Source organism: Lepisma saccharinum, chromosome 6 (genome assembly GCF_977018435.1).
Source record: "Lepisma saccharinum chromosome 6, izLepSacc3.1, whole genome shotgun sequence".
Classification (NCBI taxonomy): domain Eukaryota; kingdom Metazoa; phylum Arthropoda; class Insecta; order Zygentoma; family Lepismatidae; genus Lepisma; species Lepisma saccharinum.
Window position 1 is genome coordinate 14,018,293 of NC_139234.1, and position 20,075 is coordinate 14,038,367.

Below are 20,075 nucleotides of genomic sequence, written 5' to 3' on the forward strand. Positions count from 1 at the left end.
AAATATGTTATTCGCCAAATTTGAACCCACTACTACCTTTTTTCCACCTGAAAGCCTCTAGTGTCAACCAGTACTCATCTGCTTTGTTGAGCGTGTGATAGGAGATAGGCAGTTATGTGTGGAGATATCGTGTTCATATGTTTAAAAATGCCAAAGCACAAGGCAGTCAGAAGTGTATTAATCGAAAATGGATTGATGCAGAAGGTTGTTTTACAGCTGAAAACTTGATTTTTGTTATTTAGCACCGCTTTTCCCACGTTTGGCTAATCGGATCGATGAGGATGAGTGATATGATGAAACTGATGAATAGACAGTGGCATGCGCAAGGGGGCTTGATGGGGTTATAACCCCCCTTTCATCCAGTATTCCTAAAAAAAAGAATGTCAAAGGTAGGAAAATATGACAAAATGAGGGCTGACCACCAAGAAAAAATATACATAACCCCTCCCTTTCGAAAATCCTGGGCACGACACTGCTCACAAGGAACACCAATGCACAGGCCGGGATTCCAACCCGGGACCCCTGAGTTGTAGCCTTGTTGTACTGACAACTCCGCCACGGAGGTCGTCCCCACACGGAAAAGTAATTTTCTGTCAAGCTTGTATGAAGCAGACATCTTTAACTGTTAAATTACTTCCAAATAAACATTTTCTTTGACATGGGAAATATCATATGTACCTAGGTACTACATATGTATAGTTTTATGTATTGCACTTGTTCAAAACTCTGAGCTGCTCACGTATAAATTTCCACTCCTCAGAAAATGTTTTTCTACCTCTCATGTTGTTTGGGAACAAGAATAAATGGTGAACAATGCACATTGTGACGAGCCTTCAGCTTACATTACCTCAGTTCTAAATGTAACAATGCTATGTTATGTGACAAACTTCGTTTAGTGGCTTTGTGTTGAATATGGAGAATTACACTAATAGCGTGTCTTGGCACTAGTTGCGATGATGCCATCCGCTCGCATGCCGACTCACTTTGAGCACTGACACTAAGTCAAACGATATTATTTATTCTAAAATGTTATGCACATACACAGATGAACAGCTGATCTACTCGTGCAAAAAGTGCAAGTAAAATACATTCAAATAAATAAATTAACCAGGTTGTGTTATCCTAGCTTCCCTGCAAATGATGATTTGATTCAAACTATTGTCAATTGTTTGTGAAACATATGTGCGCAATTAGTACAGTGGGTAACAGAAATTCATTTCTCTGGAGAAATTTTAATCGGAACATCCTTTAAAATATTTTTTTGTTAAAATGGTGCAAATCGTTTTTTCATCACTTCAGAACAATTATTCACGTAACAATCGTTAGCTCAAGTTATTTCTGCGAGAATTACTTTAACTGACGATTCTCTGAAATTTGTGAATTGTTAGCGCACTTTTATATGTAAACTGGAATGCTAATACAGTATGCATGTACATTGGAAGTAAAAAATACCTATTTAATGTATTTTTATTTTAGTTGCCTATTTTAGAGCCCCTTTTTAAGTGCCTATTTGCATCATTTTGGTGCCTATTACCTGCCTATTTCATAGGTTTTTAGTGCCTATAAATCCGCACCCTAATCATCACACATCCTTCCTTATCTTCGCGATCATCCAAGAAAATTTAAGTAAAATAAACAAAATCAATCAATGGAAATTCGTACATTAGGCTAAAACTTAATGAAGAAGATTTCAGGCTTAATTCTGCTCCGTCCCGTGTGTCCGATATTGAGCTACATGTGCAAGTTATACTTCTTGTAAATATATCTGCAAAAATATACCATTATATTAAATTTTAATTTCAAACTGTGAAATGCGAGAAATTTCTCAATTTTGAAGTAAAATCATAATAATTGTATTTGCCACTTTTATTCTCACCATTTTTATCGTTGCCATTTTATCCGCTTGCCATTTTCAATTTGCCACTTTTTCCGTTTCCACTATTGCCTTTGCCATTTTTACGTAAATTCCACCAGTTTCATGCCCAATTGTTTGCAAGTTATGAAAAAAAATTGCACCCTTAAAATAAATTGTGGATGTTCCCAATAAAATATATCTGCAGAAATGAACTTGCGTTACTCATTGCGCTGATTGCGCACATTACACCAATACGTGAGCTGTTAATTTGTATGGCATTACATTTTAGAATAAATAGCATCGTTTGACTTATGCAACACAAAGGCACTACACTAAGTTTTTCACATAACTTATAACTTAGCATTGTTGCATTCAGAACTGAGGCAATGTAAGAGGGTTCATCTCGGTGTGCATTGTTCACCATTTATTCTTGTTTCCTAATAACTAGATAGGTAGAAAAACATTTTCAGAAGAGCCTAAAATCACATACAGAGAACCTGAGTTTTGAACAAGGATATTTTGTAAAACTATATAGGTATGTGTATGTGGGATAGAATATTTATTTGTATAGTAATTTAACACAAGCTTGACAGAAAATTACTTTTCTGTCAGTGGGGCCGATCTCCGTGGGGAAGTGGATAGCACAGCAGGGGTTCCAGGTTCGAATCCTGGCCTGTGCATGGATGTTCTTTGCGAGTGTTACTTCATAAATGTCATCATGTCATCCCTCATCCGATTCCTCGCGATTAGCCAAAAGTGGGAGAAAAGCGATGCTGAATAACAAAAATCAAATTTTCCGTCGCTTGTTAAACAAACCTTTGCAGAAATCCATTTTTAAATTAATACACATCTGGCAGTCTTGTGCTTTTGGCATTTTTAAACATATGAACATGATATCTCCACAGATAACTGTCTACTTCCTTTCACACACACACACAACAAAGCAAATGAGTACGGATTGACTGCTACAAGATTTCAGGTGGAAAAAAGAAAGGGTAGTTAGGCGGTAGGTGTCGTTATGTCCATGGTGATGACTGATGAGTCACCAACAGGTTGTCCAGTTTGCTTACCCCGATTGAGGCTTTCAGTCAGTTCAACGTCAACGAAGGCTTACATTCAACATAGGGAAAGCCAAAGGTGCATAACAAAGCTGAAATAAGCAAAAATGGCAGAATAGGCACGATTAAGCAAAATAGGCACTAACCTACCAAATAGGCATTTATAGGAACTATAAAAATGCGTTCTTGGACTAGAAACACCTTGAAGCGGAACTTAGAACATTAAAAGCCTATGTTTTACTACGAAAGAATGAAAAAGGCAAATACGGAAAAAAATCCGCAAGCTATTGATAATATGTAAACATCTAAGTTGTGGGATCACTTCATCCTCTGCACAAATATGTTGAACTTGATCTCACTACGTGACAATTACTGGAATTCCATGGAAACGGAAGACTTGCCCCGCAGGTGTTCAAAGCTCCTACCTCCACCACGTCCTTTGTTGCAAGAGGGACAGTTTCGATTTGAAGAAATACATTCATTCTTGGAAACCATGATGCTAATCTCACAGAAGGAACAGGAGCATTTACTATAGCTTGGTGAATGAAGAGTTTTGGAGACAGAGTGGAAATGGAAATATAATGTACTGGGTGGAAGTTTTTGAAAGAGAAAATGAATGAGACAGAACAACAATCAAAGTACAAGTACAATAGTACTGTTTTATAATTTTAAATATGTCAGTCAATTTCTACAATTATTTTCCGTGGTTAATTATATTGTGGGGTTCCCTTTGGTAACTCCCAGATAATGTAGTGCCCTCGCTGTCGCTTTGAAATCCAAGGATCTCGGGAATCCACTACTAGCAGAGACACAATTTGCTTACCCCACTGACGTCCGCGGAGGAGGGGTGAATAAGTGGCTACAACCCCTCCCCGAAATTTCTTGACACTAAGAAAATCTAAAGAAGTTGGGAAAACTTCCCTTTAAATTACCCTCCAGCAACCATTTTTTTCTTTGAGTTACTTCTGAAACGAAAGTTTAAAATAATTACTGGAGCTCCAATGTCATGAAAAAGGAAATACAACAGCGAGGCAGTGGCGGCGATTAGAGGGCGAGGGGGGCAATTGTCCCCCAACTTTTCGCCACTTTTGCCCCCCGTACTTTGGTAAACCTTATCTACAAAGGAAAATATTCTGCCTTTGCCCCCCCCCCCCCACCTCAGTTTTGGCACCTTGCCCCTGCCGGTTTTGGAATCCAATCGTCGCCACTGCACTGAAATTGATTGACGGTGATGCATTGTATGATCCGAGCAAATTCAATCTCACTCTGATCACTAAAGGTTAGATTCATGGCACTGAACTGACTACATTCAGGTGTAATTGGTACAACTTCGATTGTAATATTTGAGTGAGCTAGAACCTTCTTTCCGGATCAATTAAAATATGGAGTGACGTGCACTGAGGAGTAGCTAGTCTAGCAGAGATAGATTAATCAATCTCACATATCTAATTTTCAAATCACAATATTTATTGTCCTGTTGAAGCCACAGTTCACATACAACACTTTTTTTCACATGCTTGTCGTCCCTCGGTGAGATCAGCTGGCAATGAATAGTGTGCTTCTGTGTGCTAACGAATGCCTAAAAGATAGTACAATTTTGTTGCTGAAAAATATTTTTTTTTTTTTATTTGTGGCGATTTTATCATGATATCAAGCCAGAATCACCAATAATGGCATTAATATCTTGATTACTATTTGTATTCTAATTTAAATAAATAGTGTGCTTTCATGTGCTAGCGAATGCCTAAAAGATAGTACAATTTTGTTGCTGAAAAATATTTTTTTTTATTTGTGGCGATTTTATCATGATATCAAGCCAGAATCGCCACAATAAACTCATTAATGTCTTGATTAATATTCGTGTGCTTATAAAAATAAATAGTGTGCTAACTATGTGCAAACGTTTGAGATATAATTTCATAATTTATTAATATGTGGCGATTTCAACTTGACATACATTTTTCCACCGCCTCACCACTCACCATCACCAGTTCCAGGTAGAAACGAAATGGCCTTGTCATTGTGAAGGACTTTTAATTCAATGGAAGCGTCACACTGTAAATTGTTCGTGACAACCATTCATAATGCACAGCTCTTCTTGGATGTATCCGATTAAAATCGTGTGCAATGGCATGCGAACGTCTCTCCCTAGACATCACTTTGATCTCGATGCGTTAAGGCATTTTTCTAACACCTCGAAAAGAAGCAAATTGGTACAAGAATTCAGTCATAACTTTTTACTGGTTAAAGATACGTCGAAAAAACCTTCGTCATTGCATTTCTCGTGAAATTCTAGCCTGATTTATTTATTTATTTATTGAGAAATTTTCAGATATACAGCACAGGTGGCCATTTTACACTGAAATCATATCACCCCTTTCCCATTTAAAATTCTAATTCCCCGGGTTCGATACTCTGTGGAGGCACAAGTGGTTCGGATCCCACTTTAAACTGTAGGTCCAGTCCCGATTAGCCTTACTGTGCATAAAGTGGACTTAAAACAACAAATCAACCAACCATTTAAAATTCTGAAGTTGAATTCAAGATGGCTGACATCAAGATGGCCGTCGACCACGCGGGTGGCGTCAATGTGGTTCCCTCTTGGCCTGATAACGATTGGTCATCACCATTTCCATGTTGCTGCGCGCTGCAGTGGCCTTGTACCGGGGGTGTTAAGTGACTTTTTGAACCACCATGTAGAATTAAATTCAACACAATTTTGTACTTAATACGTCATTTGTATTTATTCTTTTACAAACAAAATACAGTTCCACCAGAAGGGAATTTTGCAGCACATTTTACTTGCCCTATTTGAAAAATGTTACACCTTTATGCCCATTTGGTTAACCTGCTCATTGTGTCTCCTACTAAATAATATAATTCTAATAATTTTGATAATGGCCTCTCTTGGCTCACCAGAACATGTGGACTTAGAAGATCAAAATCAAATCTTTCTTATTCTATAATTTGATGCACATACACAGATAAACAGGTCATATAATCGTACAAAAATAAAATAATGCAAATGCTTTCAATTAATCAGGTTATATTATCTTAGCTTTAATTGAAATTAGAATATGATTAAAATTATAATCCATTGTCAATGAAACATTTGTGCACAATTAGCGCAATAGGTAGCCTAACGCTAGTTCATTTCTTCCCAGAAATTTTAATTGGAACACCATTTAAAATATTTTTTTGGTTAAAAGGATGCAAATTGCTTTTCATCCCTTTTTGTGCATACAATTGAACACAATATTGCATGTAGTCCAGTTTCACCTAATCTCCTTTGCCTAACTAAATATCGGCACAGTACGCATATAATGTGATTTATGAAATTTAACGGTCTCTCCACAGGCCGAAATGCCTGTTTTTTTCCTGCTGCATTTATTGGAAAAAATTGTCTTAATATACAGGGGATGGACAAAAATATGGAAACACCTGCGATGAAAAGCTGGGATGCTGTAGCTGATAAGGTGCAGGACCACCTTTAGCTTCCAAAACGGCCTGCAGTCTCCGAGGCATGGACAAATACAAGTCCTGGATGGTGATAATGGGATCTTTTACCATTCTTCAAGCAAAATATGGTCACAATCCTTCTCAGTGTCCGTCTGTCTCTGTCACGCAGTGTACATTTTCGTCCACGCAGGTGTTTATCTGATGATGTCTTTCCGGACACACTATTATGTTGTCATGATTTTGGATAGAGTCCCTCTCTATACACCAAATAACATGGCTACTTTGGTAACAGAGGCCCCTGCAAGGCAGGCACCAACAATTTGCTCTCTTTGAAAAACTGTCAGCTCCGACATGATTCAGTATCAACTGCACTGCACGCTATCTACAGTGCAAATGTCGACTCCTACCAGTCCGACAGGGTCCTATCTCACGGCGCAAGACAAAATAATGTCGCAACGTGTCCGATTTCAGATGGAAAAAGTGTGTTGATATCACCCATTCCGATGTCGTGGTGTTTTCCATAATTTTGTCCATCCCCTGTACATTTTTTATGTTGGTGATAATGTTTTAGAAACTTTTTCGTTTTACCTACTTTATACCCTACTGCCTATATCTTTAATTTTTACGCCTGTTTTTTTTTAATTTTCAATGACATTTTTAGAATGTGTGTTTTAAAAAATTGTACGTAACTTAGTTGTCTTTCAAAAACATTATATATTAGCACATTACGATGTTGCCAGTTGCCAGAAACAATTACAAAGCTGGGAAAAAGAGGTGAAACTCATTAAAGTCTTGGAGGAATCGGTGCAGCTACTAATGGAAGTGTCAGGAGAAAAAGTTAGCTGTTGCAGAAAAGTGCAAAGGTGTAATGAGTAAAAATGTAGAACTGGAAAACTTAAAAACGATTTGTGATATTCTTAAAGGAGAAAAAATATTTTATTCATGATATGGATCCAGTTCTTACAATAGCCTATTTCATGGGTGGTCAAATGAGATCATTTTCTCGTTATGAAAATCATTCTTTCTGACAGACGGCTATCAATGAATGTTCAAGAAAGCAAAAAACAACAAAAAAAAACTAGTGGTTGTGTGTAATCAAGGCAACAAATGAAAGTAAATATGTTGTTTACATGTTGATTTTAAAATGAAATTATAGAGATAAATTATTTGGAACTTTCCCACTTTATTTTTGTTTATTGTGCCTATTTTTAATTTGGTGCCTATTTTCCACATTATAAATGCCTTTTTGTTTGCCTATTCTAACCAAAATAAATGCCCGAACTCCGGTGTAAGTTATGAAAGTCATTCTTAGTTATCCCTGATATCACACACCTGGTTAGGTTAGATAAAACAAGAACAAGCAGAACATTAAGCGTCAATGAAGCAGCTTAGATGAATTATTAATTAATACCAGTGGCGTGTCCAGGATTTTCGCAGTAATTTCTATCATTTACTGCCTTTCACTTTTTTAAAACAATACTGGAGCAAAGGGGAGGGGTTATGACACCACCGATCCCCTCTTGGCACGCCACTGATTAATACATTTCTGGCTGTCATATCCCTTGTCATTTTGAAACACATGATACCTCCTCATACAACCACATTCTTTCACAGGCACAACAAAGCAAATGAGTACTGATTGATTCCCACAAATCTTTCAGGGGGAAAAAAGAAGGAGAGAGCTGGCGTCTTTACGTCCACATATATGATGAGTCACTAACAGGTTGTCCAGTTTGCTTACCCCGATTGAGACTTTCAGTCAGTTCAACGTCAACGAAGGCTTACATTCAACATAGGAAAAGCCAAAGGCGCATAACAAAGATAAAGTAAGCAACAATTGCAGAATAGGCATTTTAGGGACGATTAAGCAAAATAGGCACACACCTAATAGGCATTTATAGGCAATATAAAAACGCGTTTTTGGACTAGAAACACCATAAAAAGAATTAAAAATATTAAAGCCTATTTCTTACTAGACCCGGTGAAGGAGGCACATTGAAGTTCGGATCTAACTTTAAACAAGAGGTGGTCATTTTCGTTCAATCTCCCTCACATGCTTTCACCCTCATGGCTCACCCTCACCCTCATGACTCACCTTTCGCCCTCACCCTCACATGCGCTCACCCGCACAACTCGCCTTTTGCCCTCACCCTCACATGCGCTCACCCTCACCCGCCCTCACCCTCATGATTTGCCTTTCACCCTCACCCTCACACATCATCACCCGCACGACTCACCAGTCGCCCTCACCCTCACATGCCCTCATGGCTTGGCTTTGCCCTCACCCTCACACACCCTCACCCTCACAACTCACCTTTCGCCCTCACACATGCTCACCCTCACGACTCGCCTTTCGCCCTCACCCTCATATGCCCTCACCCTCACAATTTGCCTTTTGCCCTCACCCTCACACATCCTCACCCTCACACATCCTCACCCTCACGACTCACCAGTCACCCTCACCCTCACATGCCCTTATGGCTTGGCTTCACCCTCACCCTCACACTACCTTACCCTCACGACTCACCTGTCGCCCTCACCCTCACATGCCCTCAGCCTCACGAATTGCCTTTCGGCCTCACTCTCACATGCCCTCACCCTCATGATTTGCCTTTCGCCTTCACCCTCATGACTCACCAGTCACCCTCACACGCCCTCACCCTCACGATTTGCCTTTTGCCCTCACCCTCACATGCCCTCACCCTCATGACTCACCAGTCACCCTCACCCTCACATGCCCTCACCCTCACAGATTGGCTTCGCCCTCACCCTCACATGCCCTCATCCTCACAGATCGATCTTGCCCTCACCCTCACAGATAGATCTTGCCCTCACCCTCACACACCCTCACAAGTCTTCGGAGGGTGAGGGTGAGGTCTGCCCTCATGAGGGTCACCCTCCGGAAGGTGACCACCTCTGCCCACGAGTGCCTATTGCTCCAAAACTAAAATGCATCGAGCGAAGTGGCACCGGTGGGGTATGTGATATTCCAAAATATGAAGCTACTGAAAAGGAGAGAGAAGTGCATGCTATTGCTTCCGCAAACAAGAGCTTTGTACTAGTCAGAAGGTTCCAGGGACTATGCCACACCCATTTTATGGGTTAATGGTTTGATATCACCTTAAGCATGAGTGTGAAATTTTGTGCGTTTGAAATCTGTTCTTTTCCATTTCTGAGAAATTACTAAAGATAGAAATATACAATTGGGTGGAGAGAAACATGTTAACATATCATGATATAAAGCACCTTTGGTTGTCTGTGGGAACGTTCCAATAGTTGAGCATCCTCGTTGCTATGTAATCAAGAGGTCTCAGTTTCGATACCCATAGTGATTTGTATCTCAGTTGAAACTGTAGGTCCAGTCCTGATTAGCCATTATGTGCATAAAGTGGACTTAAAAACAGAACTCAACAACTCAATGTTCCATAAGTCATATGAGTTTAACTTGTTAGACATATTTTTCCAGTTGAACATTTCTTGAAGCTCATGAAGTTTGTGAAGTTCCTTATGGCATTTGGAAAATAACTAACTAAAACTAACTAACTCTCTAGCCTTCTTAAACCCGAAGGTTCATGGCTGCAGCAACACAGGCCTTCCATCTTTCCCTATCTTCAGCAAGATCTATATACTCTTTTCCATCCCTACCGATTTCCCTTAGGTCCATCTCAACGTTGTCCCTCCATCTTCGTCTTGGCCTTCCTACAGGTCTCTTACCATCAGGTTTCCCAACAAGAATCCTGTATACTCCTCTTTCCTCTCCCATTCGTGCCACATGGCCTGCCCACCTAAGTCTTCTTGATTTAATTATTCTAATAATATCTGGACATGAATACAAATTATGTAGTTCTAAATTATGTAACCTTCTCCACTCACCTGTCTCCTCATCCCTTTTAGGTCCAAAGATTTTCCTAAGGATTTTATTCTCAAATACTCTCAATTTATGTTCCTCTTTCAATGTAAGGGACCAAGTTTCACATCCATATAATACTACAGGCAAAATTACGGTTTTGTATATTTTAACTTTTAGTTTCTTAGATATTAAACGAGAAGACAAAAGTTTATGAAGAGAGAAGTAACATGCATTTCCTGAATTAAGCCTACTTTTTATTTCCTCTTTAATATAATTTTCATTTGTTAATATTACTCCTAAGTATTTGAATGTGTAAACTGGTTCAATCGAGTTGTTATCAATAATTAGATTTTGATTATTACCTAACACTTGGTTTCGGCCTGTAAGCATATATTTAGTTTTCTCTTTGTTAACTTCCAAACCTATCTCTTTAGCAGTTTTGAAAAATATTTTAGCATTATTCTTAATTGTATTCACATCATCCCCCAGTAAGTCTACATCATCTGCATATGCTAACAACTGAGTTACACCATTTAATTTTAGTCCTTCTTTAGTTTCTTTTACCTTCCTAACAGCATATTCTAAGGCAAAATTAAAGAGCAATGGAGATAATGCATCTCCTTGTTTTAACCCATCATGAATTGTAAATTTGTCAGACATATTAATACCCACACGAATTTTACTTTCTGTTTCACTGGTGCATATTTTTATCATACTAACAAGCTTCTTAGGTATTCCAAACTCTACTAATATATTATATAATTTATCTCTTTTGACCGAATCATATGCTTTTTTGAAATCAATGAATAGTTGATGGACATTTTGATTATATTCCCACTTTTTTTCAAGTGTCTGTCTGATGTGAAAAATTTGATCTGTAGTTGATCTGTTACGTTTAAATCCACATTGATAATCACCTATAATTTCATTAGCATATGGGGTTAGTCTTGTTAAAAGAATGTTAGATAATATTTTATATGTTGTTGAGAGTAGAGAAATTCCACGGTAATTATTGCAGTTCATTTTATCACCTTTTTTAAACACAGGGACAATTATGGATTCTTTCCACTGTTGAGGGATTTCTTCTTTATTCCATATTAAACAAATTAATTTATGAATTTGACATATTAATGAAATTCCACCATATTTAATTAACTCAGCTGGTATTAAATCAATGCCAGGTGCTTTGTTATTCTTTAGCCTTTTAATAGCATCTTTAACTTCAGTCAAGTTAGGTTCTGGAACTAAAGGTTCTGCTGTGTGGACTTCATTCACTACTGATTTATCTCCTACATGGACATTTAAAAGGTCATTAAAGTAGTTCTTCCATCTATTTAGAATATCGCTTGGGTCAGCAAGAAAATCACCGTCTTTATCTTTTATCAAGTTTACTTTAGGTTGCCACCCCTTTCTAAACTCATTTACACTTTTATATAAATCTCTGATATTTTTATTTTTGCTGTTTGTTTCAATTTCGTTAATTTTGCTTTTCAAGTAATCTCTTTTTTTACTTCTAAACGTTCGGTTAACTTCTCGCTTTATTCTATTATAATTGTTTAGATTTGTATCATCAGAGTTATTTAACCACTTAAGTCTAGCCTCATTTCTTATTTCTATTAGATTATAACATTCATTATCAAACCATGGCTTACTTTTTCTCGGTTTATAGTATCCTATACTTTCTTTAGCTGCTGATTCTATTGCATTACGTATGTGCTCCCAATTCTTATTTACGTCTATTTCATTTATATTTTCATCATCATTTAAATCCTGCAAAATATCAAATCTATTTGACAGTTTAATTTGGTAATTTTTCTTAATTCTTTCATCAGTAAACTTTCCTGTATCAAATTTTAGAACTTTTAGATTTTGTTGCTTATGATTTAACACTGAGAGTCTTTCTCTTAATTTAGCAATTACTAAATAATGGTCACTGGCACAGTCCGCACCTCTATGTGTACGAACGTCAATTATACTAGTATGTCTTCTCTTATCAATGAGAATATGATCTATCTGATTATGAGTTTTACCATCTGGAGAAGACCAGGTATATTTATGGATATCTTTATGTTTAAAAGTGGTACTTTTCACAATTAAATTCTTTGAGGTTGCAAAAGTAATAACTGGAAAATAACTTCTGATGCAATCTGTGTAGTGTGCTCTTGTATGAACTGTGCGAAGCAGGATACTGATTGAGATTTGTCTGCCACAAGGGTCATCCCGATATTAGTGCCTCATGTGCTGTACGCATGTTGGGTAGCTATTAAGGCTATTCAAAATATTGTCCTTTGTTGTTACTTTTTCCCCCAAGAAATATTAAGACTTTTCTCAATGCAACTTTGCATGTTTGTAGGAATGTACCACTGCTACATAATACATTTCTCATTAACTTTGGTGCATTGTGGTAGTCACAGGGGGTAAAATTTATATTTTCTACTTCTTTCTTTAACTTTCATTATTTGGAGGTACATTGTACAAATGCCACCTCCACTAAAAGTCCTGTCATTTAAGAGAAAGCTCATTTCCCTTCAACAATTAGTTCGCGAGCTACTTTTTATTTTACTTTGCATCAAAAGTTTGAAAAGGGTGCACTTGAGGAGTTTCCATCCTCAGAGGCTGTGCATTCACGAGAGACTCCATCCACTAAAAGTAAACCAATATGATTTGCTTCTTTCTATGGGTTACTTTTACAAGTAATTATTATTATATTTATACTAATTGCACTTGGTAAAAGAATTCATGTCATCTTGCCCATCTCTATATAAATATGTCTTTTTATTTTTAGTAATGAACTACCAGATTTCAGTTTGAAGTCTGAACATGAGGCATCTAGTGAACATTGTGTGCTGCTAGAAAACAGAAATGTGAAAACAATCAACAATCTGTCAACTACAGCTAAAGAAATTTCTGCATCAAGTACAGAAGACGAGAGCATGATTGAATCGTCGTTCAATAATGAGGAATTTGATTTGGCTCTGGAAGATCCTTTAAAAGACAACTTGAACTTGACATGTGATAGAGAAAAAAGTGTATTAATAATCTATTTGAAGGAGCCTGATTTTGAATTCAACTTCGAAGCACAAGAATTTGCAACAACTTGCAAGGTAGAACATGAACTCACATCTGAAACATCCTTAGAACAGTCAGTTAAATCTCAGCAAGATGTAATGGAGAATGAAAATAACAGAGAATATATAGGAAAGGCTCATACTATCAAGAGTGAAGAAATTTTCATTGCAGATAAACCTATCGAGCTTTCTGGTTTGAAAGGTGAAGATTATTTTGAAACTCCATGTCTGAGGTATGTATTTTATATAACACACATTAGAACTTATCCTAATAATACACATAAAATTATACAGGGTGTACATAGAGTCCAGGGATACTAAAATAATATATTGTGAAGAAACTATTAGTGTTAGTAAGTGACACAGCACATTAGTTGAATGAGTAAAGTTGATAGTTTTTTTTTGTATTGCAGTTGTTCCCTGTAGTTCCATTTCTCACTACTAGATGGTGGGAAATTTAAGAAGGACCTGGATCTACAAATTTTTTTGCGCAACTTTTTTTTATAAAACAAAGAGTGCTACAGAAATATCCAACCGAGATTTATAAGCAGATACAGAAAAGATGCTCCAAGAAGGAAGGAAATATAATGTTGCTTCATCACCGAAACTTAAGAAATCCATGAATTCATCCTCTCTCTGCTACAATTCACAGCCAAACAGTTTCATACACACTTTTACATAGTCATTGGTGACATTCCCAGCTCGCATAAAGCTCTACGTGTAGATTTCCTAGTGCTCCTTGTGAACGTTTCCTCACTCGTTCAATTTCACAAATCACCCATGTCCAACCACTTCTTTTCTTTGTTTACAAGCACTTGGTTGCAACAAATTTCCGATGCCAATCGTAGATTGCCTTCCTGCTTTGTGCTTCTTTCCTGTATTTTCTCGTAAATCTCCGTTGGATATTCCTGTAGCACTCTTTATTTTATCAAGGTGCAGCACACAAATGTATATTTTCAGCTCCAGAGAGCATCATCTTGAATTTGCCACCATCTAGCAGCGAGAAACGGAACTACAGGAAACAACTGCAATAATAATAATAATAATAATAATAATAATAATAAAAACTATCAACTTTACTCTTTCAGCTAATGTGTTGTGTCACTTAGTAACACTAAGTACACCCTATACTTGTACAATTGAGTAAAATAGTAGAGAGAGCCAAATGTGTAAAGAGAAATGGGAGATGTTTAACTTTCATTGCCTAACAATAGTAAAATTTAAGCTGCAATGATGATAAACACTACTAGGAATTCAAGTCTATTTATTTGAAATGAATTCCTATTATTTGTATTATCTTAATTTAGGAGTGTACCAGCAACCAATGTAGTATTTTGTTCTGAACAAACCAATTTATATGTCTGGTTCATCAATTTTATTCAAATCAATATTACTTTTAATTGATTTTACCCAGTTTTTAGATTTCTCTATATTTACACAGTACATATTAAAATTTGTTTGTGTTTTTATTGATGAAACCTTTAGTGGTCAATTATTGAAAATTTGATTTTTACAGACAAATTTGTCAATCATTTTTCCAAAGTTATGAATGAAATACTATTATTGTAATTAAAAAATATATGGCCAATTATTTTGTCAGAAAATGCTTCTATATCTTTTGTAAACTTTCCACAGTTTTTCAAATAATAAAACATGTAATCATAAAAATACAACCAAATCAGAATACTATTTTGTGTGCAGCTGCTTCCAAACATCTTGTGAATAGCATCAACAATCTTATTGATCTTGCATTGAAATTGAACATGAGACCATGGACATTAGAGTGCTGCAATGAGCGTTTTTCGCTATAGCAGCAAATAGTTCACATGGGCAACACTGGATGGCATACAGAATTGATAGGTCTTCCGCTCGAGCAAAAAAACACAAACGAGTGGAATACACTCGAACTCTCGAACCGTATTAGTACTCATATTTCCGTCATTTGTCTAGTGGGCCCTGAAATATGTGTTGTGAAGTACAAGATGAAGTGAAATTGAAAAATAAGTAAACATAGTGAACATTTCCATGTTAAAATACAGTTTGTATATCTTACAGAGATATGTGAAAATGAAATAGATGATTATGGGCAGAAACTGCCTAGGCTGATATTTTATGTTTCTACTATTATTGTCACATTAAAATGATTGATTGATTGAATTTGTGTTTTAATGATTGATTGATTGATTTAGTGTTTTAAGTCCACTTTATGCACAGTAAGGCTAATCGGGACTGGACCTACAGTTTAAAGTGGGATCCGAACCACTTGTGCCTCCACCGGGTATCGAACCCGGGACCCCTTGATTACAAGGCGACGATGCTACCACTGCGCCATCGGGGAGGCAATTTGTGTTTTAAGTCCACTTTATACACAGTAAGGCTAAATCGGGACTGGACTTAAGTTTAAAGTGGGATCCGAACCACTATGTGTCTCCACCGGTATCGAATCTGGGATATTAAAATGATGTTCCATTGAATGTTATAACTGCAATTTATTATTTCGCAGAATATGGTTGTCCTTTCCAGTAAGTGAACAACGATGTACACGTACTTACACTGTGATATGATATTTGTAATTCCTTACACAGGTCTGTCAGCATATGTATCCATTTTACGTTTCGGTCTGTAGATATTGCATACTTTCATACATATTGTATTTGAGTCTTACACAATAATATTCGGAATTATTATTTAGAATTGTAATTACACGAAGTAGTTTCCTTCCATGTAGGGGTTTTAGGTTCACAGTGCAGCTTATTAGTCTCTGAAATACGGGACATTGCCAATCATTCTGCTACTAGTGTGGTACGCTGGAGCATTGAAGACTCAAAGAAGTTTGAGTGAGCGATAGAGGTCCCATGCAGCACTAATGTGGATGGTGGGCAATAAAAATATGGCTAAGTGGAAGCTGACCCCAACGGAATGAATCTAAATAAATATGCCACTAACCAAACAATCACAAAAGTGGTATACAGTGTTGAAGTGTTTGACATGTTTTTTACGTATCCCTTCAGTCTCTTTACGAGATCCTGTGATCAACGCAAATAATATTAATTCAAGGCAATTCTTAAGTGGGCATAAATAATAGAGAGTATTCACAATAAACATTATTAACGCATGCTCTCCAAAGATATGTTGTAGCCATCTACAATATTGCGGCAACTTTTTACTATACACCAAGTTGCGTTGCCGTTTAACTACTGCATTTTAGCAAACAAACACTCATCCTCAAAACCCTGTAAAGATGAATAGATACTCTAATCTATTACTACAAGAAGTATTTATGAAGGATAACAAATAGTACAATTTCAATTTAATTGTTTGTCTTCTTTTATTTCGATAGCCTGTGCAATGTAATTTCGGCTATTGATAACAACAATAATACATTCATTAAACACATTCAAGTGAACGACCAGCTTTACTAATTCAAAATCCACCTTCAACATTTATAATTTACAGGACGACCAATTCTGGTCATTAATTTATTTAACTATTCACAACAACTGTTAATTCGCAGCATCAACATTCCAATCGAATTTACTACAGGAGCGTCATTCATGAATTTAAAGCTTACAACTTGAAACCGAACACTAATTTGACCAAAAGATTATTACTTATATTGGTATCTGATGCTCTTAAACACCCTGTACAACATTGTGGTACATTCACGGCTGTGAAGGACGTGAGAAGAAATTAACTTCTTGGGCACTCTAAAACATAACAGAGTCAACGATATCAAGAAACAATTGATCAAAAACTTTCCAATCTACGTGTCTATCTTTTACTATTGGGACAATTGTCAAGGAGTCGCGAAACACTCAAAAATCTCAGTTTATAAGCGAACCCAATCTTACATTCGTACCACTTCAGTACCTTTTTAACATTTGATTTTCACTTTAATCTTCGACAGAACCCCACCTTGGTCCTCTGCACTTCAGGTTAAATTGAATGTGGTCCTTTGCCCCGACCTAGGCTTCTACCATTATCGACACCGCCACTGACACCATCATTTTAGCTTGGTGACTTGGAAAAACAGACCTCATCTAATTAGAACACCAAAACTGGTCATCAATGTCGTAACCTCTTCCCTTACGGTTACAGATGTTGACTCGAAGAATTACTTGATTTTACAGCAACTGGCCTCCTCGTCGAGTGTCCAATTTGTCTGGCGAAATCACATTGAATGTGCACAGAACCTAATAACTCGTCAAACTCAGCAAACTCTCAAAAACCACATGTACACTTCTTGTAATGCATTCTTCTTCGTGGACAGATTCCTAATAATTGCATAGTAACTAATGCCACTTTTACTACGACTTGACTAACTGTCTAACATGAAAAGGTCCCTGGGAATGATCAAATCTGTTCGCAATTTGTACTGCCTTATTCCCCTCAAAAAAGACAAGATTCAAAAATTCACGTCTAGTATTTGTAACACAACATACGAGTTCATTTGCAAAATGTGTAAATAGCACAGTCATCGACAATAGTTCCTGACTCTGTTCCTCGACAATCCAGTTAGTAGGTTTCCATTTCGATCGTCTTCTCACTCGAGTTTTGTGAATGTAGTTAATGCCCAATTTTCCCCCACGTGTGTCTTCATGCTATCGTAGTTCACATAAGAACGCTCTCGCTGCATCTCTGGCTGTACTGTTTCTAGCTTCGTGAGGTAGAGGAAGGACGAAGAGTGAGCAAAAACTTTCTAAAATTGCACTTTAATTGAAATTTTTTACTATCAGAGTTACTTAGAAACACAAATATGTTACCAATTTGTATTTCTAGGTATGCTATATGTACTAAATATAAAAATTTCTAGTATTTTATTATGTTTTTGTATTATTATTGTCAGAGACAACATCATGACTTTCCCTTTGCGAGAACATAATTCATATTTATGTTGCTCTATCATGACAAAATTGAGAATATGAATGATCAAAGAATTGTGCATAGCTCTTTTCTCTGTTCTTGATATAGCACAAATAAATATACAGTGAATACAGTAAGTTTCATGCACAACCTGAAATAAATATGTGGAGTGTAAGATTGCACAGCACAGAAATCTGGATGTCACAAAAAGTAGGGAAATGTAATTAGAAGGTTTTGAAACACTTTACAACACCACTAGTAATCAGGAGTTTCTGGGTTGAATACCCGCTCGAGCTGCATTGTGTTTCGGATTCCACTTTTAACTATAGGTTGTGACGGTGTCACTCTCCCGTGACTCTTCCATCACAATCATGTGGCATCTATGACTTTATTCTATGGATTTGTACTGTTACTCATTAATGACATGATGACCATTGGATCATGCATCAGCAGCGCCACCTACTGGTGCTTTGCCAAGCAGAAGAAGAGCGTAACGAGACACATCAGAATGCGTGTTCGACCTTCTCCAACAGTCAAGTTTTTCGCTGGGCACACTATCTCTTAATCGAGTGCAACCCCATTGAGTTGGGCTTCGTCGAAACGAATGCTTTGGCATTGAAATGTGTATGAGAGGAAACAACTGGATCTCGCCCCTGAGAGCAGTTTCATGATTTGCATGGAGTATCAGAAGCTTGCAGTTCCCGGTGTGAATCCAGTGCTCAATTTTGACTCCCATAGCTGTAGTCCTCGTGTCCAGATTTTGACGACTGCCACCTGCCTGCTGTGTTTCCGAGAGAATGGTTCCAGAGTTTGCAAGAAGCCTCCCAGTTCCAGATCAATGCCCGGCCCATGGTTTTAGAGCTGAATCAAGAGAGTAGTCGAGGCCAGTTGTGACGAGGTGAATAGATTTGTCACCCACGACGTTGTCCAGTTCCAGAAGCTTCCCACAGAGAGAATATTCCTAGAGAGACCAGTTTTAATGCCGTGAAGTATACGAAGTAAATGAACGTTTCAATATTACAGGTATGTCGTCAAGTGGAGTGATTCCTGTCAGTGTCTGTGCAAACTATAATTGTCGGGATGTATTTGAACGACTCGTTGAGCGAAGTTGGGTTTTGACCGAGATTGGAATATATATGTGGGAAATAGGAATGAAATGCTGAGTTCAGTCCTGTTTTAATTGAGTCATTGTGCACTCTTAAGTATTATTGGCAGAACTTGTAATAATTCCGGGGCGATTTCCCTTGGGGCCCAGGAAATCTCAGTACGAGGTGAACCTTGTAAATGTTAAACTCTTCGAGTTAAGCTCACCATTATTAAATGTTATTGTTATAATGTGAACCACTGGGTGTCATTTCGCTTTATTGCTAGTTTCCAGTTAGTGAATGGCTTTCAGGAGAGTACGGTAGTAATTAGCTTCCGGTCTCCACTCAGTGGGTAAAGATTTGCAATTGTTAACAAGCTAGTGGGGAGGGATATTGTAGATCTCGCTTGAATTGAGCGGTTTCTCGGTGTTCTTGGCATATGCCTTGTTTCTGTCTTTGAATCCCGGTACCCCTCATGGGCAGGCGATCCATATATCCCACCTTGAGTCCATTTGCGGTAGTGGTCACTCAATTGACAGTGCATTTTGGTACTTTCGCCCCCCCCCCCCAAACTTGAACAGCACTACTTCCCTGGCCAGTGCCTTGAAGGTTGATTCAGATCTAATTAAATTACCCTTTCTGTGCATAAAGTGGCCTTAAAAACAGACAGACATTTCAGAAGCACTACATTGGCTACATTTTGCAGCAGTATATTTTTCCACTAAAACATGTATCAATGTTTATTAGAAATCTTTCCAGGATGAAGGATAAGGTAGCTGATGTTATTTTTTCTTAAAACATTGGTTGGGATTTAATGTAGTAGTTGATATATGGGAT

At 37.4% G+C, this 20,075-nt stretch overlaps 1 protein-coding gene across 12 annotated transcripts in view; it reads left to right on the forward strand.

Annotated features, from left to right (window-relative positions):
• The window catches only part of LOC145988576 (uncharacterized), a 140,629-nt gene that overhangs the window by 90,958 nt on the left and 29,596 nt on the right, over positions 1-20,075 (forward strand). For 10 of the 12 annotated variants that reach the window (XR_014441767.1, XM_083123543.1, XM_083123541.1 and 7 more), the window contains one exon: positions 13,008-13,523. Coding sequence is in view for 11 of the 12 variants with exons in the window: in XM_083123543.1 (XP_082979669.1) it covers positions 13,008-13,523 (516 nt within the window). In the remaining variant the exon portion in view is untranslated. Of the gene's footprint in view, positions 1-13,007; positions 13,524-14,925; positions 15,413-20,075 lie in introns of those variants that run through there. The other 2 variants (XM_083123546.1, XM_083123547.1) reach the window with 2 other exon arrangements.